Source organism: Trematomus bernacchii, unplaced genomic scaffold, assembly GCF_902827165.1.
Source record: "Trematomus bernacchii unplaced genomic scaffold, fTreBer1.1, whole genome shotgun sequence".
NCBI classification, from domain to species: domain Eukaryota; kingdom Metazoa; phylum Chordata; class Actinopteri; order Perciformes; family Nototheniidae; genus Trematomus; species Trematomus bernacchii.
In genome coordinates this window covers 16,270,858-16,290,508 of record NW_022987720.1, presented here as the reverse complement: position 1 = coordinate 16,290,508, position 19,651 = coordinate 16,270,858, and the positions used below count along the sequence as shown (strand labels likewise).

At 39.2% G+C, this 19,651-nt stretch overlaps 2 protein-coding genes across 3 annotated transcripts; both read right to left on the bottom strand.

Moving 5' to 3' along the window:
• Positions 1 to 112: 112 nt before the first annotated feature.
• Positions 113 to 1,215, bottom strand: aanat2 (arylalkylamine N-acetyltransferase 2). The gene is given in 4 exon segments (XM_034143615.1): positions 113 to 451; positions 563 to 717; positions 1,049 to 1,166; positions 1,168 to 1,215. Coding segments are annotated over 4 exon segments (627 nt in total). The 3' UTR covers positions 113 to 145.
• Positions 1,216 to 4,667: 3,452 nt separating this feature from the next.
• Positions 4,668 to 13,996, bottom strand: mgrn1b (mahogunin, ring finger 1b). Of its 2 annotated transcripts, XM_034143333.1 has the most exons (17): positions 13,657 to 13,996; positions 12,586 to 12,704; positions 12,340 to 12,428; positions 12,092 to 12,238; positions 11,413 to 11,530; positions 11,131 to 11,197; positions 10,861 to 10,904; positions 10,725 to 10,772; positions 10,110 to 10,178; positions 9,849 to 10,008; positions 9,607 to 9,716; positions 8,477 to 8,691; positions 7,934 to 8,045; positions 7,798 to 7,843; positions 7,594 to 7,698; positions 7,164 to 7,209; positions 4,668 to 6,393 (listed from the first exon to the last, which is right to left on the bottom strand). In XM_034143333.1, exons 1-16 carry the CDS (start codon positions 13,742 to 13,744, stop codon positions 7,169 to 7,171), a joined length of 1,578 nt encoding a protein of 525 aa, XP_033999224.1. In that variant the 5' UTR covers positions 13,745 to 13,996; the 3' UTR covers positions 4,668 to 6,393; positions 7,164 to 7,168. The 2 variants fall into 2 exon arrangements, with proteins under 2 accessions (XP_033999224.1, XP_033999223.1); XM_034143332.1 differs by lacking the exon at positions 7,164 to 7,209.
• Positions 13,997 to 19,651: the final 5,655 nt, after the last annotated feature.

The window sequence follows — 19,651 nt, the reverse complement described above, 5'->3', positions numbered from 1 at the left end:
CCCTTTGTCGTCACACAGTCCTCACTCAGTAGATACTGGGGTACTAACATCAGGAGGTCCATTTAGATCTTGTTACCAACATTGAACCCTGTCTGTTGCACACAGGCTGACATGTTAGAGATAGGAGGGTGTAGGAGCTCATAAACTAGCAGCCGCTGTTCCGCCGTGCGAACGCCTGCCCACCAAGTGTGAACTCCATCTCTTGGAATTGCATGTTGGATATGGAGATGGCTGATGTTCCTTTCTCCTTGAAGCCGGCCTTTACGTAGAAGGGCACCAGGAAGTCTTCACAGATCAGCAGCGCCCGGCAGAGGCCCGGCATACAGCGCAGGTACTGCAAGTAGCGCCAGAGGAGGATGGAGCCCTTGCCTTGCTGGCGACAGTGACGGTGCACTGACAACACATGGATGTGCACAGTGGGGGTGTCTGGAACATGCTGAGTCATTGCCTCCTGGAGAAAGGGGATTACATAGTCACATGCATCAGAGAAAGTTTATCAATATCATTTTTCTTCATGGTAAAACAAGGTTTGGCACATTTTATTTTGTACACATTTTCATACCTGTGAAAGCCTCTCCTTATCCCAGCCAGTGCCGATGATGAAAGCTACCAGCTGTCCCTCCTCAAACCAGCCCAGCGACAGCTCGGGGCACTGGCCCACAAAGTTAAGCACCTCATCCAGGGTAAGTGGACACTTTCCAGACACCGAGACAAATGCTGGGGGGGGGGGGGGGGGGGGAGCACCAGTTTATTCAGTGGGTCATGTCCTGGGAGTAGTAATAGTAATATCAGGACAATATCAGTAATATAGTAATATCAGGACAATACTACAATTTGAGAGAAATGTGCTCTTTTTCAACTTAATACTGGCATTAAGACGAAATTGAACACTCAAAAGATATGTACAGTAGCATTTATATCTTCCCCAATAACAGAAAATACAGTATATCACCTCTACACAAGAACATGAGTCAAGTTCTTAGCTGGTGATACATTGTGTTAAAACGCATATCAGGTTAGTTTTATGGTGAGCAGAAACTTGACTTACCTTCTCTCTCGATCTCAAACACACTGATAGCATCCTGCGGCGTGAGGTTCCTGAACTCGCTGGCAGGGAGTGTGTGTCGTCTCTGTCGCAGAGGGTTGACCACTCTCACAGGCGTCTTCAGAAAAAAAAGGCTTGAGGAACGGTGAGCCACTGACCTGCTGTGTCATGATGCCTCAATAACACAAGGCAGGAAGATCTGGTAATTTGAGGAATCTCTTGTTAATCAGTTGTATTCTCTTCCAGCCTTTTTAAATATAAAGTTTATACGGATGCAAAATGAGTCCAACAAAAACGTTGGTCTGCTCAGTTTGTCCAACAGACTGTCATGTAACTCACTTCTCTGTCACCCCTGCTCTCTCTTGCTCCTCTTCTTTCTCTCTGATCTCATACTGTAAAGTGGTCCTCTCAAAGTAGGGTAGCTGTCTGTGCACATGTGTACGCAGTTTCTTAATCCCCTGCTTACAGACAGGCATTATGTTATTAGGGTGTAAGACAGTAAACTCTTTAGTTGCAGATTTCTATTGTGCATATTTTTAGCAGACAGTATTTTGAGTTACCTCCGTTTTGGATGTTGTCAGCACTTAGTTTTATTTTTCCCACACCTTATTTTGTATTTGTTTATCTGGTATTTTATATATTCACTGTGGGATGAATGTCTTTTTGTGACAGTGAAATGTTATGTTTTTTAAAGGAAATCAAAGGCATGATTAAACCCATACCGAGCTAGGATGGAGATTTGCCTCAAAGAGGTTTAGTGCAGACTAATTAAATCAGGGAGCACTTTCTTTGACCGGCCTGACGTAAACGTGTGTACACAGACTTCTTTGACCTTTTAGTTTTTGCATAAATTAAAACCTAAATGGGAAAGAAAAAGCTTTAAATAGTCAATTATCCTCTAATCTTGAATGTTGAGTTTACTATGTAGTTGTGCAAGTGTCTTAGAGTTTAAAACAGTATTCTTGGTGGATTTAACTTTTCCAAAATATTTACATTCCCAGTCCTGTCTTACATTTGTTATTTCTCTGCAGAAAGCCAAGCTTCACCCCTAAATCACCCAGCATGAGGCATATCCTAATATGTTTTAAAGTACTGCCCCAAGAGATGAGACCAATATAGAAATGTTTTAATAATTATTGTTTACCCCAACTGTTTATTTTTACTGTTAGATAAACATTTGTACAGATTTGTATCCACCTTTCTGAACAGCAGCTCTCGGTGTGGCCTGGGAGGGTCTGAAATTATTACTAATCTTCTCTCAAAATGACATGGTTAAGTTTTTTAAATCATAAAAGTATCTTTCAGCTTATCAAACAAGCTAATACATTTAAAAGCGTTAAGGAAAGCCTTTAGCTCTCGACTGATCTCACCCACTGACCTTCTCTAGCTGTCATAGACCCTAATCTCATTTACAACATGTGTAAACACATAACACATACATTTGCAGACACATTTTCTCAGAGTATTATGTTTTTACAGGCACACCCGAAACCTCGGTAACTGAATCCTTATTACATTTTACACTGCCGTATACCTGTCGGTCCAGCTGAGCAGAGAGCAGTTAACTAATACTGCTGGAGAATGTCTTTATGAAATATGAAACACCTAGCAAATTCATCCTGACATGAACCGGCAAACACCAGCAGGTTGTTATATGTGTGCTTCATCAAAAAAATAAAACATGTATGTACTCGTTTCAGGGTGAGACGTACATTATAGCCTACAGTATCATGTACAATGAAAAAGATGTGTTCCTATTTTCATACTTAGCCCAGAGGTATATAATCTGGAATATACTGACGTTAACAATGTGGAATCGAGGAAAAAATTGTGAATTATTAATAAGATTTGTGCACTGTCAAGACACAGATATTCAGTTTCAGCACAATAAATGAGCACACACCCTTCCTCTTTTCCACAGACTGTTCATCCCCCGATTGGCCTTACTTCACTGTTGCTGCATTCATGTTGAGCAGCTAACATGTTTCATGTCTGCTTTTCATAGGAATCTGTTGCAGGACCATGGCAAACAATAAGCAATAATATAAACACAAATGATGTACTGAAAAGTAACAGATAGATACTTTTCCAAATTCAAAGATTTTTCTGACAATTTTTTGACATACTATACTTTGATTTATTTATTTGTATTTGTACTATATACTATGTATTTTATTACATACTATACTATTACTTTTTTATTACATATGATACCATGACTTCTAAAACTTTCTAGTTAAATTCTAAACTTTATTATACTCTTTTTATGAAATACTATTCTGAGATATTTTTATGATGTTTGAAATTCTTAACTATGACTTATTTTAACTAAATGTAAAACATACTATACAATGCCATTATTTAATAAAAAATAAAAAATGTTATAACATAAAGTGATGAAACCTATAGGTTAAAGCACCTCTCTATTGGACACAGATCCGACACATAGGATGTAGTTAAGCAGTCGCTGCTAAGGAACTGTACCTGGTGGTGTTGCTACTAGCAACAGAATGCTCAACTGAAGCCAGCTGCTGGTGGCAGAACATGGACTGCGGCTTCAATGAAATGTTGCTGTATCAAATGGTATTGGGATTTAAAGGGAGACTTGTTTACTTGTTCCCTGTTTGGGGACTCAGATTGTAAATGACCTTAGGCCGACTGTGAGGGACACTTCTCATCCACTTACATCTGAGTAAGCTATAATTCAGTTGTTGACAATGCAGCTGCACTGTTTTAAGCTTCAGCCTTCTTGTTCTAGTTCTCATCAAGGGACATCAAAAGTTATTTATCTTCAAAACAAGATGACAACAGCCTTTAAACATACTTTCACAAATGGCATTTTATGATACTCTTCGTAGCACTTTATGAATGGGAATACCATATATAGATCATGTTAATCATAAACTAACAGGACCATAAGAATAAATGAAAACCTTTATGGTTTTACTGCAGTTCATGGTCCATGTGAGGAATCCTAATCCACGGGAGGATTGTGTTGCCTCCTTTGCCAGCAGAGGGCACTGTTTTTTCTTACTGATAGATGACAATCTTTGCCAGGTTTAAACCAATTTGAGGCAGGCATTAAACACACTTATAAAGTAAGTAATAATAATCAAAGATCAACATCTGGCCACCCTGTAATCATACTTTAGGCCCCAAGTTCAAACTTAAAAGTAAATAAGTAACTCAAATAACATGAGATTGCAGTATATAGAGTAACATATTCTAATACCGCAGCATCCGGACTAAAACCACCAGACTCGGACAGTTTCATCCCACAGGCCATAAGACTATTAAACACTTGAACTTTTGAAACATCCACAACATTAATCTGGCTGCAATTTATAAATTATTTATCCAATATATCATATTCAATCACTTGCATAGACTCTTATTGCACTATTCGACTTTTTTTGTATTTTTCTTTTTGTATTTACTTGCACTATTTTTTCAGTTTTATTGTGTTGCACTGTTGGAGGAGCCTGTGACCTAAGATTTTCATCGTCATAACTACACTCTAGCTATGTTTTCATGACCAATAAAAGCCTTGAACCTTGAGGAAAGTAAAGTATTCTCCGAGGTAAATAGGTACTGTGATGGATCAGAAAGGTTCAGGGTCGGAAAGTATTTAATCTGTTCTTTATTGTTATACACATGCTGCTATACACACGAGGAAAGACAGGTATTGATTTTACAGAGAGCCACAAACCACCTACTGTGGAGTTATCCTGGATACCAGGTCAATAGTGGTCACAACAGGAACAGGAAGGCACAGTGTCAAGTTAAAATGGCACAGAAGAGGAGCGGGGAAAGACAAAACAACCATGTTACTAAAAAGCGGTGAGAGGTTCAAGCCTCTACGAATTCACATGCAATCGCTAGCCCAATTAGTAATTGCACTGTTTGCACTTATTGCATTGGATGGTGGTCATTCCAATCAAATGTAATCTTAAAAATCCACTTGAACCTAAATACTAAGAATAAATGCATAATTGATACATGGTCATAACAAAGTAAATGAACAGTTACATTTTATATTGCAATAAACAATAACAAGATACATCTTTCGAGTAGCACAAAGTATGCGATAGAAAAAAAGGCTTTGTACATCAGAATCAAAAATCCATAAAACTGTTGAATATTGTAGCATTTGGAAGAACACTAATGTCCAATGCAACAAGCAGGCAGCCATATCAACTCAAGGCACATAGATCTATATGCATGGTGCTACACATACACTACCAAATAATGTAAAGGTGATGCAGCCACACAAACGTCACATAAGCAGACACTGGCTTTGCCGCGAAAAGACTGAAGAGAGATCTGCCACATCAACGACGAGCACACCTACTGTGCCACAGTGAGTCAGCATCTTTGAGTTTAGCTGTTAGGTTGTGAATCTGTAGCGCTTATTGAAAACCAAGTCTTCAATCTTATCTGAATCTAGTTTCATTATTTAAATATACGGATCTTTTTTTCTATGTAATATGCAAGTATACATTTTTTAAGCAAGTACACAGGATTCTAGTAGATTTATGATCGATACATATCACATTAGAAATAATAGAAAAAGTGACATGTAATGTTTAGGACTGCAGACAACTTAAACTCATCTCACCATAAACTTATTGTTATAAGGAATGGATTATTTTTGGAGTGCAAAATCACTTCAAATGGACACACAGGTACATACGCGATAAATGTTCAAATGTTCTTATCATTACCCAAATCGAACAAGTACTGTAACATTAATGTATTTCACTGAGGAATACAATATTCAGACACAAATTGTATTTATAATGTCTTCTGAATTTAGTGTAAAGCAATTGATACAGTTAATTTAAAGTAAGTGTGCTTAAAACCACCATGACAGGTAGTGAAATGTCTCTGGAATCCACATTACAAGACCACACCTTCGGTCAAGACACACAACCCAACACCATCTGACCGTTAATGAAATGTTTTCAAAGCTCTGGAATCAATATTCCTTTTTTAAAACATCCGTCATATAATAAAAGGTATGAGGAACATCTTTGCAGAGGCTAAATTTGGTTTCTAATGTCAGAGCCATTGATGGAATAAACAGAGCCCTCCATCTTCCTGGCGGACTTCTTTCAGGGCCGCTGTTGGATCTCATCGGTGAAGCAAAAGACTGGGCAGGGGGGGTAAAGGAATACAGGGACTGGATGTAACGCATACATCTGTTCTGATGGATGGGGGGAGGCTGGGTCAGACTCAGGGGTTGAGGTGCTCATCTTCCATATGAAGGCTGCTTGTGGGACACAGGAGAGGCTGGCTGGAGCAGTTGGTGCTCTGACTCTTCAGGCTTTCTGTGGACTCTGAGGACCCTGGAGAGGAAGAAGCAATGGATAACCAACATGGCTCAAAGGGAAGTTTTCAGTCAGACGAGAGAAAAAAAACATTGCCTATTCTTCCTAAAATAGGCCTATCACCGTCACTTGATAATACCTGCCAGATCTTTTGTTTTTCTATCTGTGTGACAGTTGATATCAACTCCCTAATGGAGGACTGAGTGAGAGCAGTAGAGCTCGCACACAGGCCCAATCCCAATGTCCCACTAAACCCTGATCCCTCAGGGACTGAATTGACGTCCTGGTAAGTGCTTCAGTGTGGGGGGGCAAAAGCCATAGGAATGGTATAAACAGACCTTTTTACAATTTGCACTTTCTTCAAGGCTTATCAAGCCTGATTTAAGCTGCTCTGGCTTAACAGAATTGTCAAATTATCTATTTACCAAAGAAAAAAGAAATCCTAAATCCTTTTTAATGTATTGTTTCTTTGTTATTATACCAGTGCAACCGACATATATGTTTAACTGAACACCCAATGTGACAGTCATCCTTTACTATGTTTTCTCCCTGGTTATCCCGTGTTTTACATCACAATCATCTGAGTTGGGGGTGACAACTGCAGACAAATAAAAAGTGTGTATATAAAGCTCAAAATGTCGGCAAGAGAGCCCTCATGCAGTAGAAGATTTGACAGAGGGACAGCCCTAAGCCCTTGCAGACCTAACAGGAACGTGCTTCAAAGTCTGTGAGTGTGGACATGGGCATTGAGCCCCAGAAAAGCAGAGCAGACAGGAAAGCCTACATACCAGAGTTATTCCTCCAAACCAATAGAGCAGGAATCAGGACCTAGAGCTGCCCAAAGCGAGGCAATACGAAGGGACAGGACGGAAGGAACCAGAAGAGGATTGTTAGGAAAAAGAGAAAAGAGAAGCACACAGGTTAGATGCAGAGCACAGGATATCACAACCTGGAGTCTTGGGTTTAAGAAGAGGAATGTTAGAGAACCAGAACTAGAAAGGAGTTGAAAATGAGACGAACCACATGTTTTTAGTAATTCATTTAAAAAGCTGCAGTGAATGCTTGATCAAATTTGCTTTAAGCCGTCATCAAGTACAGGTTGAAACTGTTGATGGATTTATACAAATGTTTATATACACAGTAGATATTGCACATCATCCCTTTTCTTTCCTGTTGCGTGGGCTTAAAGTCTGATATTAGCGGCAGAGATTTGCTCACCTGGCAGAGACAAGTCGCCCGCTGGGTCGCTCTCTGTTTTGGTCAAGCTGCTGTGTTCTCTGCAGCAGTCCTGTAGGATGTCTGCCCCAGAATGCATCCTGTCCTCTGAATCAAGCAGGAGAGTAAATGTCAATTACTTTTACCCTTAAAGACAACAAATCTCTACCAGGGTCACATAATGAACTGTTTTCTGAGGAAACTCACCATCATCTGGAGACAGGGATTCTGCCACATCCTCTGCAGCTGTGGCCTGGAAGAAGAGAAGGGGAAATATCTGGTTAATACTTTGTTTTCAGCAGAGTTGGAAACTGAAATGTCAGGTGGTGCAGAGGCGGCTCACGTCGGTGGGGGCGGGGCTGCTGGACAGCAGTGTGTGTGGCTGTGCATCAGACATCTCAGACAGCTTCTCCTCATCTTCTTCCTGGATGGGAGACGATGGAGACCTAAGGGTGCTGTAGGGGAGGACAAGGCAAAAAATGTTATAAGTAAAGAAAAATATATAACAGGTAATTCAATCAATCACAGCCACATATATTTTCACTCTTATTCTACCTCTACTTTTCAAAATATATAATAATGGATTCCAGATGTTATAACCTTAAGAATACATATCAAAAACGTTAGTCGAGTAGCATGTAAAAGCTGCCTTTTTCTAGTTTATTCTGTCTAAATTGTCCTATTTGAAAAAATCTGCAGCAGCCACTGAAATATTATAGAGTTGAAAATATAACTGAACACCACATCATTGTATGAAAGAGGTTACAGTGTAGATCTTATTATTAATCAAGCATAATGTAAAGAGATGTTTGTGAATAATGTTGCATATATATACATATAATCTGGTTTCCTGTCCTGACCTGATTTCTTGTACATGTGAACCTACCTGTCAGGGGACTTGCTGACTTTGCCTTTCTGCAGACTGCCATCACTCAAATGCTCGGGGGAGCTCAGCTGTCTGCCGTCGCCGACCAGACCTCCTGAGAAGTTGATGTCATCATAGAGGGGGGCAGATGGGACGGCAGGAGACACTGAGCTCATGCCATTCAGAGCCTCCAGCAGGGAGATGGGCTCAAAGCCCGGGGGAACCGAGTCCGTGCTCTGCAAAGAGACACAGACGAGAACTGATGGTAACAATGCACAGCTTATTTAAAGGATACAATTGCATCGAAAACACTGTCAGAGATGGGCTAGGGCCAGTTTAGATGTTAAGAGTCGTGGCCCTAAGGTCGGCTAGCCTACAGTATGTTTTACCCCAAATAGTTGGTCGATAAAATGCCATAGGAAGCTGCAATAGCAATATGATAAAAAAAGAAAAAAATTATTTTACCATCTTTTTTTACACAATAGGTTTAAACACTTTGAACCACATAAGGACTAAACTTTTCTTTTTTTTTTTTACTTAAAGGGGACCTATCATGCAAAATGCACTTTTGTACGTCTTTTATACATGAATATGTGTCCCCGGTGTTTCAGGGAACTCACCAAGTGTCAGAAAACACAACCCTCTCTCTTTTCCTCCATACCCAAATCTCTAAAAACGGGGCTGCAACGGAGCTGATTATTATTTGAATTTTTCTGACGTCAGAAAAGGGGTGCTCTGCCTATATGGGCAACTCTCCACCTATCAGGGGAATGAGAGACCGCTCGAAAGCGCTGGAGACGCTGTAGTACATATGCCAGGCCTGTAAGTGGCGCTGTAGTCTGCCACAAAAGCAGAATAGAGCGAAATGAGGCATGGCTAAAATGCATGATCTGTTTGGTATTTTGAAAAAAATACTTCACAGACATGTTTTATATAGGTATGGCCCTACAATATATGTTTCAAATATAGCATGATAGGTCCACTTTAATTTGTGAATTTCTGCTTTTTTTTGTAATACTGTGACCCTAGAAAGAAAAGATAAAAAAAATGATCTATTATGCAGTCTGAATTCATGTCCAATTTTCCCCCTGATGTTACTTGCCGTCTTAGAAATGTATATCTGATTATAAACAGATGTACAAAAGACTTACTGAGTGCTCGTCATGGTCCATAGTCTGAGCCAGGACAGGGCTGAAGGACACGGGGGAGAGAGCCCCGGGCTTTTTCCTCACAGCTCTGATCTGCAGCAAGGCTCTGAAGGCTGGTAAAGTAACACAATAAAACACAATAATAATGAACAGTCATTAATGTAAACGTTGACCTGTCCTCAAACAGCATCAATAAAGCCCTTTTAGGAGAATAACTGTTTCAAAAACAATGTGAGACTTCTTACGCAGCCTGCAGATGGGGCAGTTGTTGGCCTGGTAACGCAGAGTGTCTGCACAGGAGTTGCAGAGACACAGGTGTCTGCAGGGCAGGATGAGAGTGTCTCGCAGGTCGGACAGACACACAACACACTCGTTGCTGTTGTCACTGTTCTCATCGTCTGACTGCTGGAAAAGGGAAACAAAATCAAATTAAAAGTTAAGCAAATGAAACAGAAAGAAAGGTTTACACAGCATTGTGATTTATGAGGTGATGTTGTTAGTAAAACCTTGGTTTCCTGGTTGTTTTTGTTTTCAATCCCATAGATCTCCTGCAAGAGGTAGCTCACACGATCCACCTGAAAAGTGCATTAACAAATTGTTTAACTTATCCTCTCCTCTTTCTTGTTTTGTCTTCATTTATTTGGTCCGTTTAGCTATACATTTGGGCAGGATTGTACAAAATGTATTGATATATATATTTCAACGCTGAATGTTATTAAAGGCTTAAAATGAATAACATCGGTCTGAGCTCATAAATATTTAAACAAATGTTAAAAACACCAAAACAAAAATGGGGACAGAGTCTACGTCACATCAAATTATTTTGAGCTCTCTAAAAGTAGACATTTACCATCTACCTGCCAGACTCCCAAGGGTCTCGTAACAGATTATTTTTGTCTTTGTTCTAAAGCCGCAGATGAGTATGTGGCTCACTGATGATCTGCGTTAACATCCTGCATTGTATTCACAACACAATCACAATTCACTGACTAGTACTGAGGGTATTTAAAAAAAACACATTTACAAAAATCTGTGTAATACGATACTTAAATTGCACTTTATAATTTGCCAATCCATAACATGATTAATAATATATAAAATAAGAAAAATCATGAACTTACAATTTGCTTCTGCTTCAGTGGCTTGACAGAGAAACTGCCATCAACGTGCTGAAGTTAAAAGAAGAAAACGTTAAATATTCATATAAAAACATTTATCTACACCAAGTGAAATTATTTACTTTAGATGTCTACATACTCTTTCAAAGGCTGCCAAAAGTACGTGAGCATGTCCGAGGCAATCTTGAAAAGAAAACACAAGACTTTGGTTGATAGTGATGTTGACCTAAATGTTTATTTAAGCTTACATTTCAACTGCTAACACTGGCATAAATATTACAATTTGTTATGACTGTTGAACTATTCCTTCACATTACTATCTCTGTCTTACTACGTCTTCATTTTTATACAACCAGTCTCAATGGAACAGATGTCTCGTCCTGACTGTGATGCAGCTCTAGTAACTTACCGTCCCCTTCATCCACAACAGCCTGGATTACTATGGGAAACACTCCTCGGTCAAGGTCAAAGTTCAGCTTTAGGAGAAGAGAGACATAGTTATACATATTTAACCACAGGTGTAAACAGAGGACATGCATCCATGTGTGTAGGTCGGAAGTTGTGTTGATAATGTAGACCTAGATAAATGTGTGCTGTATAAGTGTAAACAGAGGGTATTTACAGACATAGAACCACACTGATCGTTGATTAATGTGTGTGACAAACTCCAAAAACTACTGCAGATACTTACATCTTCCTCTTTCCACTCAGTGAAATCTATTTTGAAAGACGGCATGGAGAACTGTTGGCTCACTCCTCGCTTGTAGTGTACAGTTTCAGAGACCAGTGATGGATTCTTTGGGCTGTACCTGCACACACAGTATGTTACAGAGAAGATGGTCAGTGTGCAGAAGCATACATGAATCTTGGATGTAAAGTGAACTCTGTTTCGTCAACTGGGCAATAACATAGGTTGACATTTAGACATTTATCAGTACGCAAAAACATTTTTCTTTTAATATCTTGTACATGTACTACTTTGTAGATAAACTATTATAATAGAAATAGATATTTTGGATTCTGGAGACATGTATCATCTTTCTGTCTCATGTAATTGTAACACAATAACTTCAGTACCAACTATTACTTTCATCTTCTTCTAAGTTTCATCAGCGGTAACCATGGCGACTGGAGGTTGCTAAGGAGCCAGTGTATCTATTCTAGTCTTTGTGCTCCAAGGCTTGAATCTTACAGATAGATGTGCCCTCTGTTTGTTTCATAAATCACAATTTGTATATTAAAAGACTACATAAGTGTCCAATTTCATTGGTTGAATTTTTAGCAGCTCACCCTTTGTGATAATAATGGCTGAAAATGTATTAGACTCATTAAAGCCCCATTAAAAAAGGAGTTTGAGAGCAGATTCTTACACTGCCATCCCATTGGAGAACTCCTCAAACGCCTGGCAGTAGAGGGTGATGGCCACCCGAGCGTCAGCATCAAAGGTGAACTCCACACCATACTGAACCTTTGGTTTTCCACCTTCCTCCACAGGTGTGTCAGAGTCATCTTTATACCTAGAATCAAAAGGTTTGACAAACTTTTAATTATTTTCCTTAAAAGAATTGTTAACATTTTACTGAGATTGGTGTGGTAATATTGCTCTGCTTTTTGTTACCTGACCAAACGCAGAGAGTCCTTTCTTATATTGACGAGACTCCTCAGGGTTTTGACAGGCTCGTGGGGTGCAGGCGTCACATATGGAAACTAATGAAAAAACAGCAATATGGATGATATTTAATTTGAAACTCAATGCAACATGGTTTGACTCATCCTATTACTGACAAGAAAGGTAGAACTATATCAAAGTCGTTTTTAAGCTGCTCTCAGATGAAAACTAAGAAAAATAAATATCAGTCTTTACCTGCACTGGCCTATTTCCAAGAAAGTTCAGGTCCATGTTTTCTCCAAAAAGATATCCCTCTGGATGTGGTGTGTCAAACTTTTCTCCTCCCATGAAGAAGTGGCTCGCAAAATAGTTCCCTGAAGACATGAGAAAAAACATGAAAAATAATGGCACTGCAAGCAAGCAACATGAAAAGGATGTATATACAGCTAGTTCAAATCACACAACATCATGCCAAGCTTTGTAGCATGGACATGGTAACTCAAATGTCTAAATCTGAAGAGATTTGTGTTTAATTACAATCATTGAAACTACCCATAAAACAAAACATATAATACAATCAAATAAATAAGGTTCAAAATAATTACTTTGTTTTAGTCATCATAGGTTTTTACTGAGATGCGGGGGTAACATGATGAGCTGAAGGCCAGTTGAAAGTAACATATGATGGGTTTGTATGGGTTCTAAACAGTCAGATGTATTAGTCTAACATTGACATGCCAGCTCCAAACTGTGTTTTTACCGTTTGAAGGTATCCTAATAATAAAGTGAAAGTGTTACAACCATGCAACACTTAACAGATACTTCTTTGTATAGCTTTGTAATCGCAGGCTAACAAGAACAAGTGCCTTAGAGATTTCTTATGCAATCTATACATTATTTGTTGATATGGGTGTCACTCTCTTAGTGTCAGTATGAGCTCGTGGATGATCAATTTAATGTGGATATAACACTTTTTGATTGTTTTGATGATTGTTTTTTTATTTCAGTGTTGGACATACATGTATTATACAGCATGATCACAATAACAATATATCAACCTTGAGATACATAAACGACTGTAAACATCACAATGCTTTCTGAATAACGGGTGACAAAGACAGTCACATCTCTGTATGTTCATATATATTTCTTATGATTGTCTAACAGTGTATTCTAGCTGATGAGAGTCAACAGCAAGGAAACACCAATTAGACCCTTATTTACGTTAGCGAGTGTATGCTCGGTGTCTCATTGTTTATTATTGCTTAGAGGATTCGTGGTTAAGGGATATCTGTATTCAGCCAAAAGACACTAGCGATCACCTACCAGATTTCGGTGGAAATCGATAGGCCGAGTTGGCCTGGATATCGATATCCTCAACACCAGCGATTCTGCGACTCAGGATGGACCCCATCTTCCTGGTGCTAGCTACAGTTAGCCTGGCAGCTATTCCGATTCAGTTCCGATGAACTCTCCCTTCAAACGTACACTAACGCCAAACAAAGATTATATCGACAAAGTACAAAGGGTGTCGTTAATCTGACATTTTACACGTTCAGTTTGCCCAGTGGCTATGTTGCGAATGCTAATGCTAACAGGAAACAAATAGAGAAGGCTGTTGTTTTGCCAGAGCTGTGCTAACGCAGCAGGGAGGCAACCTGATTGGCTTTCTCCAAGCGTTCCAGAGATTCAGGGCGTTCGCTTTCTGTTTGGGGACCGCCCGGCGGGGAGGAGATCAGGAGGGACGAAAGAGTAAAGCACGGTCTATAGTACGAACCGCTGCTCCATAATGAACAGCCCTGTAATAAATTGTTGCTTTGTGATGAATTGTTTTTGTAAAATCACCACTCTCATGTAATTTATTTTTTCATTCTGTACGTTTTAATCTGAAGTGTGTTATTTGTTTGACACCATGGGGCGTGTTGGTTTACTGCCCTCCAGTGGTCACAGTAATGTACAACTACATCAATGTTATCAGATGAGACATCTTTATTCATCCCACAGAGGGTACAACTACATTTGTACAGCAAGTAAAGAGCCAAAGATAGCATATTATTAATTAATACGTATGTATAAAATATAGAAATGACAAAATTCACAATTTACAAAATACTCATCTAGTACCAATAAAATAATAAGACAAGTTAGAGACAAATAATATCTGCAGTGTCATAGTGGTACAAACAATACATATAAAACAATACACATTTCCAAATATAAACACAACAAATATGTTTACATTTAAACTTAACTAATATTTTCAAACTTCATTTGGCAACATTATTGCAAAATGCAGGTGCAGGTATTGTCATTACGAGAAATTGAACATATAAAATATAAATGGTGTGGTTGAGCAGCTTGGAGAAGATTATTTAAGATCATGCTATCATTTAAAAACATCCAAATGCTTCAAATAGATATCTATAAATCTTAATCTATCCAACATTGAAGTGAACAGAAACAACATTTAACTGTTTAAAACTGTATTGATTAATTTGTGCAATAAAAAAGGCAGTTAGAATTATACTTACAAATGATGCAGATCATACAGCTTATAGAACAGGGGTCGGCAACAGGCGGACCGCGGTCCGGATCCGGACCCAGACGCCGACCTATACGGACCCGGACCTATAATCAATACATTAATAGGGGATTTCAATTTTGACGGGGCGATTCTATTTTAACCGCTGCCGACAGGGGTCGAAAGAGACGAGTGAGCGATACAGGGAGAGAAACACAGAAGAAGAGATGAGAGCGGTAGAGAGAAGCGGAGAGGAAAGTGAGTAAAGAGAATAATTAGCGATACAGGCAGAGAAGACGGAGAGGAGAGTGAACAGGCGTGTTAGCGGCAGACTGAGGGTGTTTCTCAATCGCGAGTAAAGCTGCTTCAGAGCCACTATTTCAAGCATACTACGTCATCGAGTGCCGCCGAAGTACTGTTCCAATCTCCAGTATACTTGGAAATCTACCGAGCCCGGCGTACTCCGTTTGGAGAAATATCGAGTGTGCACATGAGTAGACTTCGCGGCCTTAAAATCCCCACAATGCTTTGCGCACGGACCAATTTCCCCAAATCTGTGGCGGAAGATGTAAGGCGGGGCCTCTCATATGACGCACACCTGCACACTTGCTAGCCTGTTCCACATTTCGTTTTCCGAATGGCAGGAAGTATTCTTGACTCGCTTCTGAAGCAAGATGCTCGGCAGACATGTGCTACCAAGCAAGCGTACTCGCGATTGAGAAACACCCAGGGAGAGACAAATAATGACACATGGCTATGGAGCTAATTTCCTGCCATAACTCCACAAACAAACTAAACAGGTTTTACAAATGCCTTATGATTCACTAACAAACACAATGTGGTTTGCAAATACAAAACACCATCTACAAACTAATGCATTTAGTTTTGCAAAGAAAAAACGTATCTATCAAACAAACACATAACATTTTTCTAATAAATCATGTTTCAGAGACAAATTCAGCTTAGGTTTTACAAGTACACAAATTTTTTTTACAAGTGCACAAATTTGTTTTACAACTACAACACTTTGTTTTACAACTACAAAACTTTTTTTTACAAGTGCACAAATTTGTTTTACAACTACAACACTTTGTTTTACAACTACAAAACTTTTTTTTTACAAGTACAAAACTTTTTCTTCTCACGGCGGAATATTACTGCCAAAAGTCACGTGACTGGAATATTACTGCCAAAAGTCACGTGACTGAGTCACGTGACTTTTGGCAGTAATATTCCGCCGTGGTTGTGCTCATACACACTCACACATGCTCACTCACACATGCTCCACGGCAGCAGGGGGCACTACTGAGTCCATTGGGAAGGCGGGAGGTTGAGCAGAGCATGGAACAGCTCTTGCCAGCCTGATCATGACAGCGGTGTTTCTAGCGATCCAGCATCTGAATTTAGCGATCACAACGAAAACAGCCAAGACACATATTGAGCCCAGAAAATGAATGTTCTTAGGGCTGTAAATATAATAAGCCTTTGTCTAAAATAGACAACATTGTAACTAAGGAGATTTAAACTATATATACAGCCAGGGGACGTTCGGGACGAATCCCGATGGGCCGGTACTGAAGTGGGCCGGTCGGATAAGTCACTGCTCACCCCCCCTTCCCCCCCGTCGACAATTTCCTCGCGGTATTTACTTGCGGCACCACCGAGGTGGGCCGCTTACTTACGGTACCGAGGTGGGCCGGCGGTACCGAAGTGGGCCGGTACGAGTCCCGGGCTGATTTGTAGTCCCAGTCCGCCCCTGTATACAGCGATTCTGCACTCGGTCAATCAGCTGCTTTTCATTTTTATTCCTGCTATATTCAATGAGTGATACAAATATTTGTTACCACAAGTTCTTAATAAAACTGACACTGTTGGACTTGGTACTAGTTGACTGCAACCAGAAATAAAATGAAGTACTTTACTGTGTACTTTGTGAGTAATCCTCTGTCAGAGTCCCCTCCATAGTAGGCTACATAATGCATGTTTTCTGTGGACTCTCAGCTTTTCATATGATATAGTTTGTGCAGATAGCATGAAGTATAAAAATATCACTACCAGTGCTGATTAAAACACTTGGTGTTAGACTTATGTTTTGTTTAGGTACAAATCTCTCTATCTCTAAAAAGCAGTCATTAAGAAGAAAGGGATGGAGATCTGGCAGAAAAGGTGGGAGAAAGACCAGAAAGGCAAAGAGTATCATAAAGTTCAAAAGACAATTACAATTAATATTTATAAAGAAAGAAACAGAAGGGAGGAAATCATGATAGTTAGACTCAGACTGGATCACACTGCATTGAATGGTACTCTGTATATCATGGGGACAAGTGACAGTGATAAGTGTAGGAGGTGTGGAGTTAAAGAACATGTCGAACATATCTTGTTACATTGTGACATCTATAAAGCTGAAAGAGAACAACTAAAGGCTAAAGTTTTAGAGGCAGAGAGGGAGTGTGGTTGGTGTTTTGGGAACAGAAGGAGAGGGAGTAAGAGCTACCAGAAAGGCACTGTTTACCTTTCTGAGGGAAACTGGGGTAGGAACAATAATTTAACATTAGGTCAGGAAAGATCATAGATTTTTATTTTGTTTTGTTTTATTTATTTTATGTTTTTTGTTGATTTATTTATTTTTTGATTAGATCATAGATAGATACGTCCATGAGTTAAGAGATGGAATGATATGATGATTCACACTCATGTACAGTAGGTGGCGGTATGCACCTTTAAAGTTGTTTGCAATCCGCCAAAAACCGAGAGAAGAAGAAGAAGATCTGATACCCGGGTTGCGTTCGAATACTCCAAAAAAACAGCTCCTAAGTTCTAACCCTATCGTCTATTCCTTGACCTCGGAGTGAAACGTCATGGGGTTAAGGGATAGTGGATAGGAGAATTCAAAAGGATTTAGGAGAAGAGACTGCGGCACTTTAGAGAATCCGACTGCACTTTCACTATCCGACGTGTTTATGATGCGCCAGCAGAGGTCATAAATGTGCGCCTGCTGCTGTGGGGAAACTATGGAAACTACAGTTTTCTATACAGCGGACTACAACATGGATGTTTAATAAGAACGAGGGACTACTGTAAACTCATCTAGAGACTCTGCACCGTGCTCTGATGCTGTTGTTTTATGCTTTATGAACGGGGACAACAGAGAAACATATTCTTCATGACCAAAGTTGGAATTGAAATAAAAAAGGAAAGTGAAACTTATGCTCGTCACCCTCTCCCTCCGGTCCACATTAATACAAATGATCCCAATACATATGATTGTATGAAAAGATCTTAAAATCAATACAAATGTATTTATTATAAACGTTAGTCCTTAACATCTATCACTGTGTATATCACCATTCAAACATCTTTTAAAAGTTGAACAAACCCCACACAGCTCAGTAAAGACTGTGAAATGTTGACTTTATTTGATCATTTCAGTAAAAACTAACGTTCATATTTCTCTTTTTGATTATAATACTGATGAACGTTCAAAACAAAGCACTTTGGCAACTTACCACATACGTTTTAAAATGCTTAATAAGCACCGTAACTTTCATGATATCATTTCTCGTTCATAATCGGTTGTTTCCGTGAACGGCCGACTGTTGTGTGACGGCAAATGCTGCGGCCGCAAGGCATTGTGGGGCAGCATTTTCTCCTCTCCTTTCGGTTAGGGAGGTCCAGTGGTTCCTAGGCTAAAGGAGGTTATAAAGGAAGTTTGAAACCTCCTTTCCTTTTAATTTAGAGAATTCGAACGGCACTTATCATGGCTGCCACTGAGGGACTTCCGGGTCATTTCACTCCGTTAGGAAGGTTCCTAAGCTAAATGGACTATTCGAATGCAACCCCGACCTCATTTCACAATGAGTGGCCAACAGGTGAGTTTGTTGATTTCTCTGGTGAAAAAGCCAATGTTAACTCAACTAAGTTACTGTTTCATGAGTATGAGCAGACTGCAGGAGCTAGTTTACAACAAGCTTGGCTAATTTTCGTTTTTTTATTTTCTTTAGTAATCGGTTCTTGTAAACATATATGTAAATGAATAAATACATAAATATATATATATATATATATATATATATATATATATATATATATATATATATATATATATATATATATATATATATATATATATATATATAGCCATCAGTAGACTACATGAATGAGACAAGTCTTTGTGGTTAGTTGAAAAGTCTGTAATAACCATACCGCTAAAGACAGGGATTCTGTGATTTTATGAGAAAATCTGTGAAATGATCGTTTGTTGCCTCGTCTAACATGTATTTGCTTATTCTACTATACCACCCGATTAGCACCATAGTTATAGTCTTCTATTTGCTTGTGTTCCAATCATTTTTAAACAGTATTGTGTTGGTGCTGCCTGTGTTTTGCCCACAAGCTACTATGTGGCGCCAACCGTGACGTCAGATAGTTTGATCCTATTGGTTCAGTGTTAGTGTCAGTTCAAATAGGGTGTGCAAATTACCCAATTTATAACTTAAACTGTTTTCAAACTAAACAGAGGGCACTAACACTTTATGCAGATAGTGGACCACCAGCAGTGGCGGCCGGTCCATAGGGGCGCTAGGGGCGCCGCCCCACCTCTTCCCATATTAAAAAATAAAAATAAAAATAAAAATAAAAATAAAAAATATATTTAAAAAAAAATATATATTTTTATTTTTATTTTTAATGAACAAGGTAAATATTATATAATTGGTATCAGTAAAATGTATAATCTACAATAAAATCTCGTTTACAATTGTGTTTCCTGCCTGGCCTTGCCCGTGTACCTTCTCTCGTCTG

Coding starts and splice junctions, on each gene's coding strand:
- mgrn1b (XM_034143332.1), bottom strand. CDS start 13,744: ATGGGGTCCATCCTGAGTCGCAGAATCGCTGGTGTTGAGGATATCGAT. Junction 11,198..11,412: donor CTGAGTGGAAAGAGGAAGAT/GTAAGTATCTGC, acceptor CTTCTCCTAAAG/CTGAACTTTGACCTTGACCG. Junction 10,179..10,724: donor CACTGAAGCAGAAGCAAATT/GTAAGTTCATGA, acceptor TGCACTTTTCAG/GTGGATCGTGTGAGCTACCT.